Source organism: Scyliorhinus canicula, chromosome 20 (assembly GCF_902713615.1).
Source record: "Scyliorhinus canicula chromosome 20, sScyCan1.1, whole genome shotgun sequence".
NCBI classification, from domain to species: domain Eukaryota; kingdom Metazoa; phylum Chordata; class Chondrichthyes; order Carcharhiniformes; family Scyliorhinidae; genus Scyliorhinus; species Scyliorhinus canicula.
In genome coordinates, this window is record NC_052165.1 from 95,747,499 (window position 1) to 95,771,856 (window position 24,358).

Sequence of the window (24,358 nt, forward strand, 5' to 3'; positions counted from 1 at the left end):
GGCCGAGGCTCACCAGGCCTTCGCCTGTATCAGAGCCGACATAGCCAAGGCCGGGATCACGCAGTAGACGAGACACTGCCTTTCCAAGTAGAGAGCGACGCATCAGATGTCACCCTCGCCGCCATCCTCAACCAGGCAGGCAGACCCGTGGCATTCTTTTCCCACACCCTTCATGCCTCAGAAATTCGGCACTCATCCGTCGGAAAAGAGGCCCAAGCTATCGTTGAAGCTGTGCGGCATTGATGGCATTACCTGGCCAGCAGGAGATTCACTCTCCTCACTGACCACCGGTCGGTAGCCTTCATGTTTAACAACACGCAGCAGGGCAAGATCAAGAATGATAAGATCTTGAGGTGGAGGATCGAGCTCTCCACCTATAATTACGAGATTTTGTATCGCCCCGGCAAGCTCAACGAGCCCCCAAGTGCCCTATCCCGAGGTACATGTGCCAGCGCACAAGTAGACCGACTCCGGGCCCTGCACGACAGCCTTTGTCACCCGGGGGTCACAAGGTTGTACCATTTTGTCAAGGCTCGCAATCTGCCCTTCTCTGTCGAGGAAGTACGGACAGTCACCAGAGACTGCCAGGTCTGTGCGGAGTGCAAGCCGCACTTCTATCGGCCGGACCTTGCGCGCCTGATGAAGGCCTCCCGCCCCTTTGAGCGCCTCAGCGTGGATTTCAAAGGGCCCCTTCCCTCCACCGACCGTAACACATATTTTCTGAGTCGATGAGTACTCCAGATTCCCCTTCGCCATTTCATGCCCTAACATGACAAAGAACAAAAGAAAAAAATTACAGCACAGGAACAGGCCCTTCAGCCCTCCCAGCCTGCGCCGATCCAGATGCTTTATCTAAACCTGTTGCCTATTTACCAAGGTCTACTTCTCTCTGTTCCGCACCCGTTCATATATCTGTCCAGATGCATCTTAAATGATGCTATCGTGCCCGCCTCTACCACCTCCGCTGGCAAAGCATTCCAGGCACCCACCACCCTCTGCGTAAAAAACTTTCCACGCACATCTTCCTTAAACTTTCCCCCTCTCACCTTGAAATAGTGACCCCTTGTAACTGACACCCCCACTCTTGGAAAAAGCTTGTTGCTATCCACCCTGTCCATACCTCTCATAATTTTGTAGACCTCAATCAGGTCTCCCCTCAACCTCCGTCTTTCCAATGAAAACAATCCTAATCGACTCAACCTTTCTTCATAGCTAGCACCCTCCATACCAGGCAACATCCTGGTGAACCTCCTCTGCACCCTCTCTAAAGCATCCACATCCTTCTGGTAATGTGGTGACCAGAACTGCACACAGTATTCCAAATGTGGCCTAACCAAAGTCCGATACAACTGTAACATGACCTGCCAACTCTTGTAGTCAATACCCCGTCCGATGAAGGCAAGCATGCTGTATGCCTTCTTGACCACTCTATCGACCTGCGTTGCCACCTTCAGGGTACAATGCCCTGAACTCCCAGATCTCTCTGTACATCAATTTTCCCCCAGACCCTTCCATTGACCATATAGTCTGCTCTTGAATTTGATCTTCCAAAATGCATCACCTGCATTTGCCTGGATTGAACTCCATCTGCCATTTTTCTGCCCAACTCTCCAATCTATCTATATTTTGATGCCAGCGTCATCAAAGCCCTCAACACAATCTTCGCTCTGTTCGGTTTCCCCGCCTACATCCACAGTGACAGGGGATCCTCATTCATGAGCGATGAGCTGCGTATCAGCAGGGGTATCGCCTCCAGCAGGACGACAAGCTATAACCCCCAGGGAAACAGACAGGTGGAGAGGGAGAACGGGACGGTATGGAGGGCCGTCCAACTGGCCCTATGGTCCTGGAACCTCTCGGCCTCCCGCTGGCAGGAGGTCCTCCCTGATGTACTACATCTGAACCTCTAACTGAAAATTGAAATTGAAATTGAAAATCGCTTATTGTCACGAGTTGGCTTCAATGAAGTTACTGTGAAAAGCCCCTAGTCACCACATTACGGCGCCTGTCCGGGGAGGCTGGTACGGGAATCAAACCGTGCTGCTGGCCTGCTTGGTCTACTTTAAAAGCCAGTGATTTAGCCCATTGAGCTAAACCAGCCCCACTGGAGTAACTGGCCCACTGGACTTCAAAAGACAGTTTTTTCTCTCAAATATTGTAAATGTAAAACCCATTTGTTGTGTATAGTTCACCACCCCCGCCGAACTGAATTTTAACAGGGGGTGAATGTGGTAAACCACTGTTGCACCTGTATTAGTTGATGTATGGTAAGACCTGTACTACAGGTACGTCGGTAGTCCCTGCCTGCTGGCTTCACCCAGTAGGCGGACTATAAATGTGCGTGTCCTCATTCAGCAGCTATTTCGCCTCTCACACGCAACTCTCCTAAACCTCACCTAAACAAGGAGAAGTGCGTATTCAGCACAACCCGCTTAGCCATCCTCGGCTATGTGGTCCAGAACAGAGTTCTGGGGCTTGATCCCGACCGCATGAGCCCCCTTATGGAGCTTCCCCTGCCCCCACAGCCCCAAGGCCCTCAAACGCTCCTACTACGCCCAGTGGGTTCCAAACTATGCGGACAAGGCCCGCCCACTCATATAGTCCTCCCATTTTCCCCTGACGGCCGAGGCACAACAGGCCTTCGCCCGTATCAGAGCCGATATCGCCAAGGCCGGGATGCCCGCAGTAGACGAGACACTGCCCTTTCAAGTCGAGAGTGACGCATCAGATGTCGCCCTAGCCGCCACCTTCAATCAGGCAGCAGACCCGTGTCATTCTTTTCCCACACCCTTCATGCCTCAGATATTCGGCACTCATCCGTTGAAGCTGTGCGGCATTGGAGGCATTACCTGGCCAGCAGAAGATTCACTCTCCTCACTGACCATGAAGGTAGCCTTCATGTTCAATAATACACAGCGGGGCAAGACCTTAATGATAGGATCTTGAGGTGGAGGATCGAGCTCTCCACCTACAATTATGAGATTTTGTATCGCCCCGACAAACACAACGAGCCCCCAGACGCCCTTACCCGAGGTACATGTGCCAGCGCTGAAATAGACAGACTCCAGGCCCACACAACAGCCTTTGTCATCCGGGAGTCACACGGTTGTACCTTTGTATAAAGGGCCGCAATCTGCCCTACTCCATTGAGGAAGTACGGACAATCACCAGAGACTGCCAGGTCTGTGCCGAGTGCAAGCCGCACTTCTACCGGCCAGACCGCGCGCGCCTGATGAAGGCCTCCCGCCCCTTTGAACGCCTCAGCGTGGATTTCAAAGGGTCCCTCCCCTCCACCGACCGCAACACGTACTTCCTCAGTGTGGTCGATGAGTTCTCCAGATTCCCCTTCGCCATCCCATGCCCCGACATGACGTCTGCCACCGTCATCAAAGCCCTAAACACAATCTTCGCTCTGTTCGGTTTCCCCGCCTATATCCACAGTGACAGGGGATCCTCATTCATGAGCGATGAGCTGCATCAGTTCCTGCTCAGCAGGGGTATCGCCTCCAGCAGGACGACCAGCTACAACCCCCGGGGAAACGGGCAGGTAGAGAGGGAGAACGGGACGGTATGGAGAACTAGCTCGCTGGCAGCAGGTCCTCCCTGATGCACTCCACTCCATTCGGTCACTGCTGTGCACCGCCACTAACAACACACCCCATGAACGTCTTGTTGCCTTCCCCATGAAGTCCACATCCGGGGTGTTGCTCCTGACTTGGCTGGCAGCTTCAGGGCCCGTCCTGCTCCGTAGGCATGACCGACTCCACAACGTTGACCCGTTGGTGGAGAGGGTGCATTTGCTCCATGCAATCCCCCAGTATGCCTACGTGGCGTACCCCGACGGCCGCCAGGATACTGTCTCCCTCAGGGACCTGGCACCAGCAGGTTCCTCACTCAAACACCCCTCCGGCCCGGCACCACCCTCCCCTCCACCGGCACGTCCAGCAACAACCCCCCCAGAACCATCTGTCCTCCCCCTGCCCACGCCCGAGGATTTTGGCACATTCCCGGAGTCACCGAAGACCAAACCAGCATTGGCATCGCCGCCACCACTGCGTCACTCCCAGCGGCACATGAAGGCCCTGGACTGTTTGAATCTCGAACTGGTCCACTGGACTTTAAAAGACATTTTTTTTCTCACAAAAATTGTATATGTAAAATTCAGTTGTTGTATATAATTCTCCACCACTCACGCCAAACTCAATTTTAACAGGGGGTGAATGTGGTAAACCACTGTTTCACCTATATTAGGTGATGTATGGTAGAACCTGTACTACAGGTATGACGGTAGTCCCTGCTTGCTGGCTCCACCCAGTAGGCGGAGTATAAATATGTGTGTCCTCTGTGCAGCAGCCATTTCGCCAGCTGCTGTGGGAGGCCACACATCTTAGAGCAATAAAGCCTCAGTTTTATTCAACTCTCATCTTTGTCCAATTGATCAATGGTCATGACATGTGACACCTGTCAACGGCATCAATCAGCGCAGTGCAAAGAACCACTGCAGCAACACGAACTCACATGGCCACTTTGTCGCCATGTACAAAAGTGGGCATCGATCTATTTTATGCCACGGGTCATGATTACATTCTAATCATGGACTTCTGCTGAAACTATCCTGAGGTCATGAAACTCCCTGATCTCACGTCCTCATCTGTAATCAAGGTATGTCAGGAGACATTCTCGCGACATGGGATCCCACACAAGGTGATGTCTGATTATGATCCTTGCTTCGCGAGCTAGGAATGGAAAGAGCTCTCCACTACCTACAACTTTCGGCATGTGACATCCAATCCACACTATCCACAATCGAATGGGAAAGTGGAAAAAGGTGTCCACATCATCAAACGACTCATCAGAAAGGCAACCGATTCACGCTCCGACATCAACCGAGCTTTGCTATCGTACCCAGCAACCCAATTGAGCTGAGGACTGTCACCAGCGCAGACGCTTTTTGGCACAGACAGCCGGACAACCCTACCGGCAATGCAATTTTAAGATCCCGATAACGCACCTGTTCTCGACAAAATGCAGGAACTACGCTCCAAACAAAAATGATTATACGATCAACACGCGATCCCACTCAAGCCACTGACGATAGGTGACACCATCAGATTCAGGGACCCAGAAGGAGGATGGTCTGATCCAGCCACGGTGCTCAGACAGGCGGCACTGCGGTCCTACATTGTCAAGTCAGAAGCGGGAATGCTCTTTCGACGCAATCGCCGGGATCTATTAAAGATTCAACCCCAAACACCAGTATTTCCTACATTGGGCCTGAACGAATCCATTCATCTACAGGATGTCCCACACCACACAACACCAGACGATGCTCACAAAGACATCAAACCATCATCACCACTCCAACAATGAAGACGCTCCAACAGGAGCCGAAAAGCACCCAACCAAACAGATTTATGAAAACAAAACAAACAAAAAAGACAACAAAGAACATTTCTCATGATGGACTCATAAAACAGTTAATTCACTCAATATAACCTTTATTATTATTTGCACAAAGTGCACAAATATACATATTACCATTCATCCACCTGTTATGTACAGTTTTCTTGAGACCAGCACAGAAAACATATCAAATAAAAAAGGGGGGGAGGATGTACTGATCTGTATATCTGCACATATACCAGGGGCTACTGTACAGATGTAATGGCCACAGCATCACTAGAGGCAGCACTAGAGGTGGGTATAAAGGGTCCAACCCAGGGAGGATCTACCCCTTTTAGAAGCACAGGGTAGTGAGCAGCAGCACACAGAGACAGCTCAGCATAGGCAGCTTACCTCAGCTTTACTTGCTTTGCCTATTGACTGTGTAATGTCTAGTTAAGCTCTGGAGACAGAACAAACCAACTGAATAATGCATTTGTATTAACTGGAAAACTACGTTCTTCTAAGGTCAGTGTATCTAAACACAATGTGACACTGTCCCAGAGGGGGAAAGGACAGTGTATCTAACACACTGTGACACCCGGTCCCAGAGGGGGAAAGGACAGTGTATCTAACACACTGTGACACTGTCCCAGAGGGGGAAAGGACAGTGTATCTAACACACTGTGACACTCGGTCCCAGTGGGGGAAAGGACAGTGTATCTAACACACTGTGACACTGTCCCAGAGGGGGAAAGGACAGTATATCTAACACACTGTGACACTGTCCCAGAGGGGGAAAGGACAGTGTATCTAACACACTGTGACACTGTCCCAGAGGGGGAAAGGACAGTGTATCTAACACACTGTGACACTGTCCCAGAGGGGGAAAGGACAGTGTATCTAACACACTGTGACACCCAGTCCCAGAGGGGGAAAGGACAGTGTATCTAACGCACTGTGACACTGTCCCAGAGGGGGAAAGGACAGTGTATCTAACACACTGTGACACTGTCCCAGAGGGGGAAAGGACAGTGTATCTAACACACTGTGACACTGTCCCAGAGGGGGAAAGGACAGTGTGTCTAACACACTGTGACACTGTCCCAGAGGGGGAAAGGACAGTGTATCTAACACACTGTGACACCCGGTCCCAGAGGGGGAAAGGACAGTGTATCTAACACACTGTGACACTGTCCCAGAGGGAGAAAGGACAGTGTATCTAACACACTGTGACACCGGTCCCAGAGGGGGAAAGGACAGTGTATCTAACACACTGTGACACTGTCCCAGAGGGGGAAAGGACAGTGTATCTAACACACTGTGACACCCGTCCCAGAGGGGAAAGGACAGTGTATCTAACACACTGTGACACTGTCCCAGAGGGGGAAAGGACAGTGTATCTAACACACTGTGACACCCGGTCCCAGAGGGGGAAAGGACAGTGTATCTAACACACTGTGACACTGTCCCAGAGGGGGAAAGGACAGTGTATCTAACACACTGTGACACCGGTCCCAGAGGGGGAAAGGACAGTGTATCTAACACACTGTGACACCCTGTCCCAGAGGGGGAAAGGACAGTGTATCTAACACACTGTGACACCCGGTCCCAGAGGGGGAAAGGACAGTGTATCTAACACACTGTGACACCGGTCCCAGAGGGGGAAAGGACAGTGTATCTAACACACTGTGACACCCGGTCCCAGAGGGGGAAAGGACAGTGTATCTAACACACTGTGACACTGTCCCAGAGGGGGAAAGGACAGTGTATCTAACACACTGTGACACTGTCCCAGAGGGGGAAAGGACAGTGTATCTAACACACTGTGACACTGTCCCAGAGGGGGAAAGGACAGTGTATCTAACACACTGTGACACTGTCCCAGAGGGGGAAAGGACAGTGTATCTAACACACTGTGACACTGTCCCAGAGGGGGAAAGGACAGTGTATCTAACACACTGTGACACTGTCCCAGAGGGGGAAAGGACAGTGTATCTAACACACTGTGACACCCGGTCCCAGAGGGGGAAAGGACAGTGTATCTAACACACTGTGACACCGGTCCCAGAGGGGGAAAGGACAGTGTATCTAACACACTGTGACACGGTCCCAGAGGGGGAAAGGACAGTGTATCTAACACACTGTGACACTGTCCCAGAGGGGGAAAGGACAGTGTACTAACACACTGTGACACCTGTCCCAGAGGGGAAAGGACAGTGTATCTAACGCACTGTGACACCCGGTCCCAGAGGGGGAAAGGACAGTGTATCTAACACACTGTGACACTGTCCCAGAGGGGGAAAGGACAGTGTATCTAACACACTGTGACACTGTCCCAGAGGGGGAAAGGACAGTGTATCTAACACACTGTGACACTGTCCCAGAGGGGGAAAGGACAGTGTATCTAACACACTGTGACACTGTCCCAGAGGGGGAAAGGACAGTGTATCTAACACACTGTGACACTGTCCCAGAGGGGGAAAGGACAGTGTATCTAACACACTGTGACACAGTCCCAGAGGGGGGAAAGGACAGTGTATCTAACACACTGTGACACTGTGCCAGAGGGGGAAAGGACAGTGTATCTAACACACTGTGACACCCGGTCCCAGAGGGGGAAAGGACAGTGTATCTAACGCACTGTGACACCCGGTCCCAGAGGGGGAAAGGACAGCGTATCTAACACACTGTGATACTGTCCCAGAGGGGGAAAGGACAGTGTATCTAACACACTGTGACACTGCCCCAGAGGGGGAAAGGACAGTGTATCTAACACACTGTGACACTGTCCCAGAGGGGGAAAGGACAGTGTATCTAACACACTGTGACACCCAGTCACAGAGGGAGAAAGGACAGTGTATCTAACACACTGTGACACTGTCCCAGAGGGGGAAAGGGCAGTGTATCTAACACACTGTGACACTGTCCCAGAGGGGGAAAGGACAGTGTATCTAACACACTGTGACACCCGGTCCCAGAGGGGGAAAGGACAGTGTATCTAACACACTGTGACACTGTCCCAGAGGGGGAAAGGACAGTGTATCTAACACACTGTGACACTGTCCCAGAGGGGGAAAGGACAGTGTACCTAACACACTGTGACACCCGGTCCCAGAGGGGGAAAGGACAGTGTATCTAACACACTGTGACACACAGTCCCAGAGGTGGAAAGGACAGTGTATCTAACACACTGTGACACTGTCCCAGAGGGGGAAAGGACAGTGTATCTAACACACTGTGACACTGTCCCAGAGGGTGAAAGGACAGTGTATCAAACACACTGTGACACTGTCCCAGAGGGGGAAAGGACTGTGTATCTAACACACTGTGACACCCGGTCCCAGAGGGGGAAAGGACAGTGTATCTAACACACTGTGACACTGTCCCAGAGGGGGAAAGGACAGTGTATCTAACACACTGTGACACTGTCCCAGATGGGGAAAGGACAGTGTATCTAACACACTGTGACACTCTACCAGAGGGGGAACGGACAGTTTATCTAACACACTGTGACACTGTCCCAGAGGGGGAAAGGACAGTGTATCTAACACACTGTGACACTGTCCCAGAGGGGGAAAGGACAGTGTATCTGACACACTGTGACACCCGGTCCCAGAGGGGGAAAGGACAGTGTATCTAACACACTGTGACACTGTCCCAGAGGGGGAAAGGACAGTGTATCTAACACACTGTGACACTGTCCCAGAGGGGGAAAGGACAGTGTATCTAACACACTGTGACAACCTGTCCCAGAGGGGGAAAGGACAGTGTATCTAACACACTGTGAGACTGTCCTAGAGGGGGAAAGGACAGTGTATCTAACACACTGTGACACTGGCCCAGAGGGGGAAAGGTCAGTGTATCTAACACACTGTGACGCTGTCCCAGAGGGGGAAAGGTCAGTGTATCTAACACACTGTGACACCCGGTCCCAGAGGGGGTAAGGGCATGTGTATCTAACACACTGTGACACTGTCCCAGAGGGGGAAAGGACAGTGTATCTAACACACTGTGACACTGTCCCAGAGGGGGAAGGGACAGTGTATCTATCACACTGTGACACTGTCCCAGAGGGGGAAAGGACAGTGTATCTAACACACTGTGACAACCTGTCCCAGAGGGGGAAAGGACAGTGTATCTAACACACTGTGACACCCGGTCCCAGAGGGGGAAAGGACAGTGTATCTAACACACTGTGACACTGTCCCAGAGGGGGAAAGGACAGTGTATCTAACACACTGTGACACCTGTCCCAGAGGGGGAAAGGACAGTGTATCTAACACACTGTGACACCTGTTCCCAGGGGAAAGGACAGTGTATCTAACACACTGTGACACCCGGTCCCAGAGGGGGAAAGGACAGTGTATCTAACACACTGTGACACGGTCCCAGAGGGGGAAAGGACAGTGTATCTAACACACTGTGACACCCGGTCCCAGAGGGGGAAAGGACAGTGTATCTAACACACTGTGACACTGTCCCAGAGGGGGAAAGGACAGTGTATCTAACACACTGTGACACTGTCCCAGAGGGGGAAAGGACAGTGTATCTAACACACTGTGACACTGTCCCAGAGGGGAAAGGACAGTGTATCTAACACACTGTGACACCCGGTCCCAGAGGGGGAAAGGACAGTGTATCTAACACACTGTGACACTGTCACCAGAGGGGAAAGGACAGTGTATCTAACACACTGTGACACTGTCCCAGAGGGGGAAAGGACAGTGTATCTAACACACTGTGACACTGTCCCAGAGGGGGAAAGGACAGTGTATCTAACACACTGTGACACTGTCCCAGAGGGGGAAAGGACAGTGTATCTAACACACTGTGACATCCGTTCCCAGAGGGGGAAAGGACAGTGTATCTAACACACTGTGACACTGTCCCAGAGGGGGAAAGGACAGTGTATCTAACACATTGTGACACTGTCCCAGAGGGGGAAAGGACAGTGTATCTAACACACTGTGACACGCAGTCCCAGAGTGGGAAAGGACCGTGTATCTAACACACTGTGACACGGTCCCAGAGGGGGAAAGGACAGTGTATCTAACACACTGTGACACTGTCCCAGAGGGGGAAAGGACAGTGTATCTAACACACTGTGACACTGTCCCAGAGGGGGAAAGGTCAGTGTATGTAACACACTGTGATACCCAGTCCCAGAGGGGGAAAGGACAGTGTATCTAACACACTGTGACACTGTCCCAGAGGGGGAAAGGACAGTGTATCTAACACACTGTGACACTGTCCCAGAGGGGGAAAGGACAGTGTATCTAACACACTGTGACACTGTCCCAGAGGGGGAAAGGACAGTGTATCTAACACACTGTGACACTGTCCCAGAGGCGGAAAGGGCAGTGTATCTAACACACTGTGACACTGTCCCAGAGGGGGAAAGGACAGTGTATCTAACACACTGTGACACAGTCCCAGATGGGGAAAGGACAGTGTATCTAACACACTGTGACACTGTCCCAGAGGGGGAAAGGACAGTGTATCTAACACACTGTGACGCCCGGTCCCAGAGGGGGAAAGGACAGTGTATCTAACACACTGTGACACCCGGTCCCAGAGGAGGAAAGGACAGTGTATCTAACACACTGTGACACTGTCCCAGAGGGGGAAAGGACAGTGTATCTAACACATTGTGACACCCGGTCCCAGAGGGGGAAAGGACAGTGTATCTAACACACTGTGACATCCGGTCCCAGAGATGGAAAGGACAGTGTATCGAACACACTGTGACACTGTCCCAGAGGGGGAAAGGACAGTGTATCTAACACACTGTGACACTGTCCCAGAGGGGGAAAGGACAGTGTATCTAACACACTGTGACACTGTCCCAGAGGGGGAAAGGACAGTGTATCTAACACACTGTGACACTGTCCCAGAGGGGGAAAGGACAGTGTATCTAACACACTGTGACACTGTCCCAGAGGGGGAAAGGACAGTGTATCTAACACACTGTGACACTGTCCCAGAGGGGGAAAGGACAGTGTATCTAACACACTGTGACACTGCCCCAGAGGGGGAAAGGACAGTGTATCTAACACACTGTGACACTGTCCCAGAGGGGGAAAGGACAGTGTATCTAACACACTGTGACACCCAGTCCCAGAGGGAGAAAGGACAGTGTATCTAACACACTGTGACACTGTCCCAGAGGGGGAAAGGGCAGTGTATCTAACACACTGTGACACTGTCCCAGAGGGGGAAAGGACAGTGTATCTAACACACTGTGACACCCGGTCCCAGAGGGGGAAAGGACAGTGTATCTAACACACTGTGACACTGTCCCAGAGGGGGAAAGGACAGTGTATCTAACACACTGTGACACCCGGTCCCAGAGGGGGAAAGGACAGTGTATCTAACACACTGTGACACTGTCCCAGAGGGGGAAAGGACAGTGTATCTAACACACTGTGACACCGGTCCCAGAGGGGGAAAGGACAGTGTATCTAACACACTGTGACACCCGGTCCCAGAGGGGAAAAGGACAGTGTATCTAACACACTGTGACACGGTCCCAGAGGGGGAAAGGACAGTGTATCTAACACACTGTGACACCCGGTCCCAGAGGGGGAAAGGACAGTGTATCTAACACACTGTGACACTGTCCCAGAGGGGGAAAGGACAGTGTATCTAACACACTGTGACACTGTCCCAGAGGGGGAAAGGACAGTGTATCTAACACACTGTGACACTGTCCCAGAGGGGGAAAGGACAGTGTATCTAACACACTGTGACACCCGGTCCCAGAGGGGGAAAGGACAGTGTATCTAACACACTGTGACACTGTCCCAGGGGGGAAAGGACAATGTATCTAACACACTGTGGCACCCGGTCCCAGAGGGGGGAAAGGACAGTGTATCTAACACAGTGTGACACCCGGTCCCAGAGGGGGAAAGGACAATGTATCTAACACACTGTGACACAGTCCCAGATGGGGAAAGGACAGTGTATCTAACACACTGTGACACTGTCCCAGAGGGGGAAAGGACAGTGTATCTAACACACTGTGACACTGTCCCAGAGGCGGAAAGGGCAGTGTATCTAACACACTGTGACACTGTCCCAGAGGGGGAAAGGACAGTGTATCTAACACACTGTGACACTGTCCCAGAGGGGGAAAGGACAGTGTATCTAACACCCTGTGACACAGTACCAGAGGGGGAAAGGACAGTGTATCTAACACACTGTGACACCCGGTCCCAGAGGGGGAAAGGACAGTGTATCTAACACACTGTGACACCCGGTCCCAGAGGGGGAAAGGACAGTGTATCTAACACACTGTGACACAGTCCCAGATGGGGAAAGGACAGTGTATCTAACACACTGTGACACTGTCCCAGAGGGGGAAAGGACAGTGTATCTAACACAGTGTGACACCCGGTCCCAGAGGGGGAAAGGACAATGTATCTAACACACTGTGACACTGTCCCAGAGGGGGAAAGGACAGTGTATCTAACACATTGTGACACTGTCCCAGAGGGGGAAAGGACAGTGTATCTAACACACTGTGACACTGTCCCAGAGTGGGAAAGGACAGTGTATCTAACACACTGTGACACTGTCCCAGAGGGGGAAAGGACAGTGTATCTAACACACTGTGACACTGTCCCAGAGGGGGAAAGGACAGTGTATCTAACACACTGTGACACTGTCCCAGAGGGGGAAAGGACTGTGTATCTAACACATTGTGACACTGTCCCAGAGGGGGAAAGGACAGTGTATCTAACACACTGTGACACTGTCCCAGAGTGGGAAAGGACAGTGTATCTAACACACTGTGACACTGTCCCAGAGGGGGAAAGGACAGTGTATCTAACACACTGTGACACGCAGTCCCAGAGTGGGAAAGGACCGTGTATCTAACACACTGTGACACGGTCCCAGAGGGGGAAAGGACAGTGTATCTAACACACTGTGACACTGTCCCAGAGGGGGAAAGGACAGTGTATCTAACACACTGTGACACTGTCCCAGGGGGGAAAGGACAATGTATCTAACACACTGTGATACTGTCCCAGATGGCGAAAGGACAGTGTATCTAACACACTGTGACACCTGGTCCCAGAGGGGGAAAGGACAGTGTATCTAACACACTGTGACACTGTCCCAGAGGGGGAAAGGACAGTGTATCTAACACATTGTGACACTGTCCCAGAGGGGGAAAGGACAGTGTATCTAACACCCTGTGACACAGTCCCAGATGGGGAAAGGACAGTGTATCTAACACAGTGTGACACCCGGTCCGAGAGGGGGAAAGGACAGTGTATCCAACACACTGACACTGTCCCAGAGGGGGAAAGGACAGTGTATCTAACACACTGTGACACTGTCCCAGAGGGGGAAAGGACAGTGTATCTAACACAGTGTGACACCCGGTCCCAGAGGGGGAAAGGACAGTGTATCTAACACACTGTGACACCCGGTCCCAGAGGAGCAAAGGACAGTGTATCTAACACACTGTGACACTGTCCCAGAGGGGGAAAGGACAGTGTATCTAACACAGTGTGACACCCGGTCCCAGAGGAGGAAAGGACAGTGTATCTAACACACTGTGACACTGTCCCAGAGGGGGAAAGGACAGTGTATCTAACACACTGTGACACCTGGTCACCGAGGGGGAAAGGACAGTGTATCTAACACACTGTGACACCCGGTCCCAGAGGGTGGAAGGACAGTGTATCTAACACACTGTGACACTGTCCCAGAGGGGGAAAGGACAGTGTATCTAATACACTGTGACACTGTCCCAGAGAGGGAAAGGACAGTGTATCTAACACACTGTGACACTGTCCCAGAGGGGGAAAGGACAGTGTATCTAACACACTGTGACACTGTCCCTGTGGGGGAAAGGACAGTGTATCTAACACACTGTGACACTGTCCCAGAGGGGGAAAGGACAGTGTATCTAACACACTGTGACACTGTCCCAGAGGGGCAAAGGACAATGTATCTAACACACTGTGACACTGTCCCAGAGGGGGAAAGGACAGTGTATCTAACACACTGTGACACCCGGTCCCAGAGGGGGAAAGGACAGTGTATCTAACACACTGTGACATCCGGTCCCAGAGATGGAAAGGACAGTGTATCGAACACACTGTGATACTGTCCCAGAGGGGGAAAGGACAGTGTATCTAACACACTGTGACACTGTCCCAGAGGGGGAAAGGACAGTGTATCTAACACACTGTGACACTGTCCCAGAGGGGGAAAGGACAGTGTATCTAACGCACTGTGACACCCGGTCCAAGAGGGGGAAAGGACAGCGTATCTAACACACTGTGACACTGTCCCATAGGGGGAAAGGACAGTGTATCTAACACACTGTGACACTGTCCCAGAGGGGGAAAGGACAGTGTATCTAACACACTGTGACACCCGGTCCCAGAGGGGGAAAGGACAGTGTATCTAACACACTGTGACACTGTCCCAGAGGGGGAAAGGATAGTGTATCTAACACACTGTGACACTGTCCCAGAGGGGGAAAGGACAGTGTATCTAACACACTGTGACACTGTCCCAGAGGGGGAAAGGACAGTGTATCTAACACACTGTGACACTGTCCCAGAGGGGGAAAGGACAGTGTATCTAACACACTGTGACACTGTCCCAGAGGGGGAAAGGACAGTGTATCTAACACACTGTGACACTGTCCCAGAGGGGGAAAGGACAGTGTATCTAACACACTGTGACACTGCCCCAGAGGGGGAAAGGACAGTGTATCTAACACACTGTGACACTGTCCCAGAGGGGGAAAGGACAGTGTATCTAACACACTGTGACACCCAGTCCCAGAGGGAGAAAGGACAGTGTATCTAACACACTGTGACACTGTCCCAGAGGGGGAAAGGACAGTGTATCTAACACACTGTGACACCCGGTCCCAGAGGGGGAAAGGACAGTGTATCTAACACACTGTGACACTGTCCCAGAGGGGGAAAGGACAGTGTATCTAACACACTGTGACACTGTCCCAGAGGGGGAAAGGACAGTGTATCTAACACACTGTGACACTGTCCCAGAGGGGGAAAGGACAGTGTATCTAACACACTGTGACACTGTCCCAGAGGGGGAAAGGACAGTGTACCTAACACACTGTGACACCCGGTCCCAGAGGGGGAAAGGACAGTGTATCTAACACACTGTGACACACAGTCCCAGAGGTGGAAAGGACAGTGTATCTAACACACTGTGACACTGTCCCAGAGGGGGAAAGGACAGTGTATCTAACACACTGTGACACCCGGTCCCAGAGGGGGAAAGGACAGTGTATCTAACACACTGTGACACTGCCCCAGAGGGGGAAAGGACAGTGTATCTAACACACTGTGACACTGTCCCAGAGGGGGAAAGGACAGTGTATCTAACACACTGTGACACCCAGTCCCAGAGGGAGAAAGGACAGTGTATCTAACACACTGTGACACTGTCCCAGAGGGGGAAAGGGCAGTGTATCTAACACACTGTGACACTGTCCCAGAGGGGGAAAGGACAGTGTATCTAACACACTGTGACACTGTCCCAGAGGGGGAAAGGACAGTGTATCTAACACACTGTGACACCCGGTCCCAGAGGGGGAAAGGACAGTGTATCTAACACACTGTGACACTGTCCCAGAGGGGGAAAGGACAGTGTATCTAACACACTGTGACACTGTCCCAGAGGGGGAAAGGACAGTGTACCTAACACACTGTGACACCCGGTCCCAGAGGGGGAAAGGACAGTGTATCTAACACACTGTGACACCCTGTCCCAGAGGTGGAAAGGACAGTGTATCTAACACACTGTGACACTGTCCCAGAGGGGGAAAGGACAGTGTATCTAACACACTGTGACACTGTCCCAGAGGGTGAAAGGACAGTGTATCAAACACACTGTGACACTGTCCCAGAGGGGGAAAGGACAGTGTATCTAACACACTGTGACACCCGGTCCCAGAGGGGGAAAGGACTGTGTATCTAACACACTGTGACACTGTCCCAGATGGGGAAAGGACAGTGTATCTAACACACTGTGACACTCTACCAGAGGGGGAACGGACAGTTTATCTAACACACTGTGACACTGTCCCAGAGGGGGAAAGGACAGTGTATCTGACACACTGTGACACCCGGTCCCAGAGGGGGAAAGGACAGTGTATCTAACACACTGTGACACTGTCCCAGAGGGGGAAAGGACAGTGTATCTAACACACTGTGACACTGTCCCAGAGGGGGAAAGGACAGTGTATCTAACACACTGTGACAACCTGTCCCAGAGGGGGAAAGGACAGTGTATCTAACACACTGTGACACTGTCCTAGAGGGGGAAAGGACAGTGTATCTAACACACTGTGACACTGGCCCAGAGGGGGAAAGGTCAGTGTATCTAACACACTGTGACGCTGTCCCAGAGGGGGAAAGGTCAGTGTATCTAACACACTGTGACACCCGGTCCCAGAGGGGGAAAGGACAGTGTATCTAACACACTGTGACACCCGGTCCCAGAGGGGGTAAGGGCAGTGTATCTAACACACTGTGACACTGTCCCAGAGGGGGAAAGGACAGTGTATCTAACACACTGTGATACTGTCCCAGAGGGGGAAGGGACAGTGTATCTATCACACTGTGACAACCTGTCCCAGAGGGGGAAAGGACAGTGTATCTAACACACTGTGACACTGTCCCAGAGGGGGAAAGGACAGTGTATCTAACACACTGTGACACCCGGTCCCAGAGGGGGAAAGGACAGTGTATCTAACACACTGTGACACGGTCCCAGAGGGGGAAAGGACAGTGTATCTAACACACTGTGACACCCGGTCCCAGAGGGGGAATGGACAGTGTATCTAACACACTGTGACACTGTCCCATAGGGGGAAAGGACAGTGTATCTAACACACTGTGACACCCGGTCCCAGAGGGGGAAAGGACAGTGTATCTAACACACTGTGACACTGTCCCAGAGGGGGAAAGGACAGTGTATCTAACACACTGTGACACTATCCCAGAGGGGGAAAGGACAGTGTATCTAACACACTGTGACACTGTCCCAGAGGGGGAAAGGACAGTGTATCTAACACACTGTGACACTGTCCCAGAGGGGGAAAGGACAGTGTATCTAACACACTGTGACACCCAGTCCCAGAGGGGGAAAGGACAGTGTATCTAACACAGTGTGACACCCGGTCCCAGAGGGGTAAAGGACAGTGTATCTAACACACTGTGACACAGTCCCAGATGGGGAAAGGACAGTGTATCTAACACACTGTGACACTGTCCCAGAGGGGGAAAGGACAGTGTATCTAACACAGTGTGACACCCGGTCCCAGAGGGGGAAAGGACAGTGTATCTAACACACTGTGACACCCGGTCCCAGAGGAGGAAAGGACAGTGTATCTAACACACTGTGACATCCGTTCCCAGAGGGGGAAAGGACAGTGTATCTAACACACTGTGACACTGTCCCAGAGGGGGAAAGGACAGTGTATCTAACACATTGTAACACTGTCCCAGAGGGGGAATGACAGTGTATCTAACACACTGTGACACTGTCCCTGAGGGGGAAAGGACAGTGTATCTAACACACTGTGACACCCGGTCCCAGAGGGGGGAAGGACAGTGTATCTAACACACTGTGACACCCAGTCCCAGAGGGGGAAAGGACAGTGTATCTAACACACTGTGACATCCGGACGCAGAGGGGGGAAGGACAGTGTATCTAACACACTGTGACACTGTCCCAGAGGTGGAAAGGACAGTGTATCTAACACACTGTGACACTGTCCAGAGAGGGAAAGGACAGTGTATCTAACACACTGTGACACTGTCCCAGAGGGGGGAAGGACAGTGTATCTAACACACTGTGACACTGTCCAGAGAGGGAAAGGACAGTGTATCTAACACACTGTCCCAGAGGGGGAAAGGACAGTGTATCTAACACACTGTCCCAGAGGGGGAAAGGACATTGTATCTAACACACTGTGACACCCGGTCCCAGAGGGGGAAAGGACAGTGTGTCTAACACACTGTGACACTGTCCCAGTGGGGGAAAGGACAGTGTATCTAATACACTGTGACACTGTCCCAGAGGGGGAAAGGACAGTGTATCTAACACACTGTGACACTGTCCCAGAGGGGGAAAGGACAGTGTATCTAACACACTGTGACACTGTCCCTGTGGGGGAAAGGACAGTGTATCTAACACACTGTGACACTGTCCCAGAGGGGCAAAGGACAATGTATCTAACACACTGTGACACTGTCCCAGAGGGGGAAAGGACAGTGTATCTAACACACTGTGACACCCGGTCCCAGAGGGGGAAAGGACAGTGTATCTAACACACTGTGACACTGTCCCTGAGGGGGAAAGGACAGTGTATCTAACACACTGTGACACTGTCCCAGAGGGGGAAAGGACAGTGTATCTAACACACTGTGAGGCAGTCCCAGAGGGGGAAAGGTCAGTGTATCTAACACACTGTGACACTGTCCCAGATGTGGAAAGGACAGTGTATCTAACACACTGTGACACTGTCCCAGAGGAGGAAAGGACAGTGTATCTAACACACTGTGACACTGTCCCAGAGGGGGAAAGGACAGTGTATCTAACACACGGTGACACTGTCCCAGAGGGGGAAAGGACAGTGTATCTAACACACTGTGACACTGTCCCAGAGGGGGAAAGGGCAGTATATCTAACACACTGTGACACCCGGTCCCAGAGGGGGAAAGGACAGTGTATCTAACACACTGTGACACCCGGTCCCAGAGGGGGAAAGGGCAGTGTATCTAACGCACTGTGACACTGTCCCAGAGGGGAAAGGGACAGTGTATCTAACAAACTGTGACATCCGGTCCCAGAGGGGGAAAGGACAGTGTATCTAACACACTGTGACACTGTCCCAGAGGTGGAAAGGACAGTGTATCTAACACACTGTGACACCCGGTCCCAGAGGGGAAAGGACAGTGTATCTAACATACTGTGACACTGTCCCAGAGGGGGAAAGGACAGTGTATCTAACACACTGTGACAACTGGTCCCAGAGGGGGAAAGGACAGTGTATTTAACACACTATGACACTGTCCCAGAGGGGGAAAGGACAGTGTATCTAACACACTGTGACACTGTCCCAGATGTGGAAAGGACAGTGTATCTAACACACTGTGACACTGTCCCAGAGGAGGAAAGGACAGTGTATCTAACACACTGTGACACTGTCCCAGAGGGGGAAAGGACAGTGTATCTAACACACTGTGACACTGTCCCAGAGGAGGAAAGGACAGTGTATCTAACACACTGTGACACTGTCCCAGAGGGGGAAAGGACAGTGTATCTAACACACTGTGACACTGTCCCAGAGGGGGAAAGGACAGTGTATCTAACACACTGTGACACTGTCCCAGAGGGGGAAAGGACAATGTATCTAACACACTGTGACACTGTCCCAGAGGGGAAAGGGACAGTGTATCTAACAAACTGTGACATCCGGTCCCAGAGATGGAAAGGACAGTGTATCGAACACACTGTAACACTGTCCCAGAGGGGTAAAGGACAGTGTATCTAACATCCTGTGACACAGTCCCAGATGGGGAAAGGACAGTGTATCTAACACACTGTGACACCCGGTCCCAGAGGGGGAAAGGACAGTGTATCTAACACACTGTGACACTGTCCCAGAGGGGGAAAGGACAGTGTATCTAACACACTGTGACACCCGGTCCCAGAGGGGGAAAGGACAGTGTATCTAACACACTGTGACACCCGGTCCCAGAGGGGGAAAGGACAGTGTATCTAACACACTGTGACACCCGGTCCCAGAGGGGGGAAGGACAGTGTATCTAACACACTGTGACACCCGGTCCCAGAGGGGGAAAGGACAGTGTATCTAACACACTGTGACACCCGGTCCCAGAGGGGGGAAGGACAGTGTATCTAACACACTGTGACACTGTCCCAGAGGGGGAAAGGACAGTGTATCTAACACACTGTGACACTGTCCCAGAGGGGGAAAGGACAGTGTATCTAACACACTGTGACACTGTCCCAGAGGGGGAAAGGACAGTGTATCTAACACACTGTGACACTGTCCCAGAGGGGGAAAGGACAATGTATCTAACACACTGTGACACTGTCCCAGAGGGGGAAAGGACAGTGTATCTAACACACTGTGACACTGTCCCAGAGGGGGAAAGGACAGTGTATCTAACACACTGTGACACTGCCCCAGAGGGGGAAAGGACAGTGTATCTAACACACTGTCACACCCGGTCCCAGAGGGGGAAAGGACAGTGTGTTTTATACACTTGTGACATTTCTGTTCAATGGCTTCCTTCTTTTCTCTTTCAGACATGGCGGATGATTTCAGACAGTACCTGGTGGATTATATCAATTGCACCTTTCAAGATCTGCCCACTAGTGGACGGAAGGATTTGAGCGGATCGATCCTGACCAGCACTCAGTTGTTTCAACGGATCAAAGTATTAAGTCACATGACTTGTTTGTGTGTGCCTGTGTGTGTTGACTGTCAGTGTGTCTGTTCATTACTGTGTGAGTGAGAATTCCTGATATTTTATAGTAGTTTGTTTGAGTTTGCCTTGGTATATTTGCTTCAGCATCTGTGCTCTGTTTGCCTGCACTCCTGCCAGTATTGGCAATATCCTCATACTTTTTCCTTTTAATGCATGTGTGTTTGGATATTTCTGTGTGTTGGCTTTTTTTTATTTTCTCAAGCTGTATGGGTATTTCTGGCTGGGCCAGCATTAATTGTCCGTCCCTAATTGCCCTTTGGGGAGGTTGCCTTATTGAGCCGCTTCTGTCCTGTGTGGTGTAGGTACACCCACAGTGCTGTTGGGGAGGGAGACCCAGTGACAGTGAAGGAACGGCCGATATATTTCCAAGTTAGGAGGGTGAGTGACTTGGAGGAGAATTTCCAGCTGGTGCTGTTCCCCATGTACCCTCTGTCCCTTGTCCAAACAGGTGGTTGAAATCGCGAGTTTGGAAGGTGCCGTTGAAGGGGCTTTGAGTCGCTGCAGGGCATGTTGTCGATGGTACACACGGCTGCCACTGTGCGTCGGTAGTGGAGGGAGTGAATGTTTGTGGATAATGTGCCAAGGGCCGCTTTGTTCGAGATGATTTCGCACCCACAGCCCATGAAAAAGATATAAAGATCACTCCATCCCTCCAACCATTTCCAAGATATGCATTGGAAATAGTTGAGGCCACAGCATAGATTATTTTTTTTGAATAATTTTTATTGGAATTTTTTACAGAAAATATAAAAATATAACAAGTAATAATATACAACTAACCGCCCCATAACACCCACAAATCCCCCCAAACTGTAACATCACATGTATCACACTCCCCCCCACCCCAACAAGAAAACTTAACCATAAATTAAAATTAAATAAATCAAATTTAAATTAAATAAACAAACAAACATAGTCATCGTGGTCCCCCCCCCCCCCCCCCCGGGTTGCTGCTGCTACTGTCCCAGTACCCTATCTTTGAGCCAGAAAGTCGAGAAAAGGCTGCCACCGCCTAAAGAACCCTTGTACCGACCCTCTCAGGGCGAATTTGACCTTCTCTAGCTTAATGAACCCCGCCATGTCATTGATCCAGGTCTCCACGCTTGGGGGCCTCGCATCCTTCCATTGTAGCAAAATCCTTCGCCGGGCTACGAGGGACGCAAAGGCCAGAACACCGGCCTCTTTCGCCTCCTGCACTCCCGGCTCCACCCCAACCCCAAAAATCGCGAGTCCCCATCCTGGCTTGACCCTGGATCCCACCACCCTCGACACCGTCCCCGCCACCCCCTTCCAGAACTCCTCCAGTGCCGGGCATGCCCATGGGCATGGTTCGCTGGGCTCCCCGAGCACCTGTCTTCACCCCCAAAGAACCTACTCATCCTCGTCCCAGTCATGTGGGCCCTATGCAGCACCTTGAATTGGATGAGGCTAAGCCGCGCACACGAGGAGGACGAATTTACCCTCTCCAGGGCACAGCATAGATGCCTATGGCACTCTACTTGTTACATCTTTGCCAAAATTAAAATGACCCACTCTCTACTCCCTGTTATCTAACCCAACTCCTATCCCTGTGAAGATGCATCCCCTACAATATGAGCTCTTCCTTTGTGTAGTATCCTTTCATGTGGCGCCTTGACTAATACCATTGTGCTAACTACAGCACATCTACAGGTTCCTCTCGTCCGCATTGCTTGCTACTTCCTCAAAGAACTCTGATAAATTCGAAAAACATGACTTCCCTTTCATAAAACCATGTTGACTCAACCTGAATGCATTGAGATTTTCTACGATTTATTCAAATTTTCCAACAACAAATTTTATCCCGACAATGAATAAAGAAAAACAGAGCCCCCTCCCCCCAATACAAAGCAATAAATTAACAACAAGATAAAGTAATAAACATATCATCGTAAGAACAAACCCTCCTAAACGACCCATAGTCCCCCCCCCCCCCCCCCCCCCCCGCCCCCCCCCCCGGGTTGCTGCTGAGACTGACCACTCTCTAACACTCTGCCAGGAAATCAAGAAAAGGCTGTCACCGCCTGAAGAACCCTTGCACCGACCCCCTCAGGGCAAACTTAACCCTCTCCAGTTTAATGAACCCGGCCATGTCATTGATCCAGGTTTCCGGGCTCGGGGGCTTCGCGTCCCTCCACTGTAAGAGAATCGTACGCCGGGCTACTAGAGACGCAAAGGCCATGGTACCAGCCTCTCTCGCCTCCTGCACTCCCGGCTCCGATGCTACCCCAAAGATCGCGAGCCCCCAGCCCGGATCCACCCTGGAACCAACCACCTTGGACAAAATCCCCGCCACCCCCTTCCAGAAACCCTCCAACGCCGGACACGCCCAGAACATGTGGGTGTGATTCGCTGGGCTTCCCGAACATCGGCCACACCTGTCCTCACCCCCAAAGAACCGGCTCATCCTGGCCCCAGTCATGTGAGCCCTATGCAGCACCTTTAGCTGAATTAAACTAAGCCGTGCGCAAGAAGAGGAAGAATTCACCCTCCCCAGGGCGTCCGCCCACGTCCCCTCGTCAATCCCCTCCCCCACAATGTACAATAGTAAATCACCCGTGTACAACGACAGCCGGTGCTCCTCCGCACAATCTCCCTCCAGTTCCTCGATTCCCTCAGCGCTATGGCCAGGGGATCAATCGCTAACGCGAAGAGCAAGGGATACAAGGGGCACCCCTGCCTCGTCCCCTGGGACAGCCGAAAGTCCTCCGACCTCTTCCCATTTGTCACCACGCTCGCCACCGGAGCACTGTACAACAGCTTCACCCACCTAATGAATCCCTCACCAAACCCAAATCTCCTCAACACCCCCCACAGGTAGCTCCACTCCACCCTATCAAAAACTTTCTCCACATCCATCGATGCCACTATTTCCACCTCCCCATCCGCAGCCTACATCATTATAACATTGAGGACCCTCCGCACGTTGATATTCAGCTGCCTCCCCTTCACAAATCCCGTTTGGTCCTCATGAATGACCTGTGGGACCACATCCTCCACCCTCCTGGCCAGTATCTTGGCCAGCAGCTTCGCATTGAGGAGCGAGATCGGCCTATTAGACCCACACTGGAGGGGGTCCTTATCCCGCTTCAAGATCAGAGAAATTAGTGCTCTGGACATCGTCGGGGGCAAAGCCCCCCCCCCTCCCTTGCCTCATTCAGGGTCCTCACTAACAGGGGGCCGAGCAGGTCTGAGAACTTCTTGTAAAACTCCACCGGGAACCCGTCAGGTCCCGGCACTTTCCCTGTCTGCATACTTCCCGACACCTCCACCAGCTCCTCCAACTCGATTGGAGCCCCCAGACCCTCCACCCGCTCCTCCCCCACTCTCAGGAACTCCAGCTTGTCCAAGAAGCGGTCCATCCCACCCTCCTCCCTAGGGGGCATCGACCGGTACAACTCCTCATAAAAGGACCTGAACACCCCATTGAT

General features: G+C 51.7%; 1 protein-coding gene across 1 annotated transcript in view; it reads left to right on the forward strand.

Moving 5' to 3' along the window:
• LOC119954817 (sporulation-specific protein 15-like) overlaps positions 1–24,358 on the forward strand; it is a 522,687-nt gene that overhangs the window by 282,958 nt on the left and 215,371 nt on the right. The window contains exon 11 of the mRNA XM_038780358.1: positions 20,728–20,858. Coding sequence (XP_038636286.1) covers positions 20,728–20,858 — 131 coding nt within the window. The remainder of the gene's footprint in view (positions 1–20,727; positions 20,859–24,358) is intronic.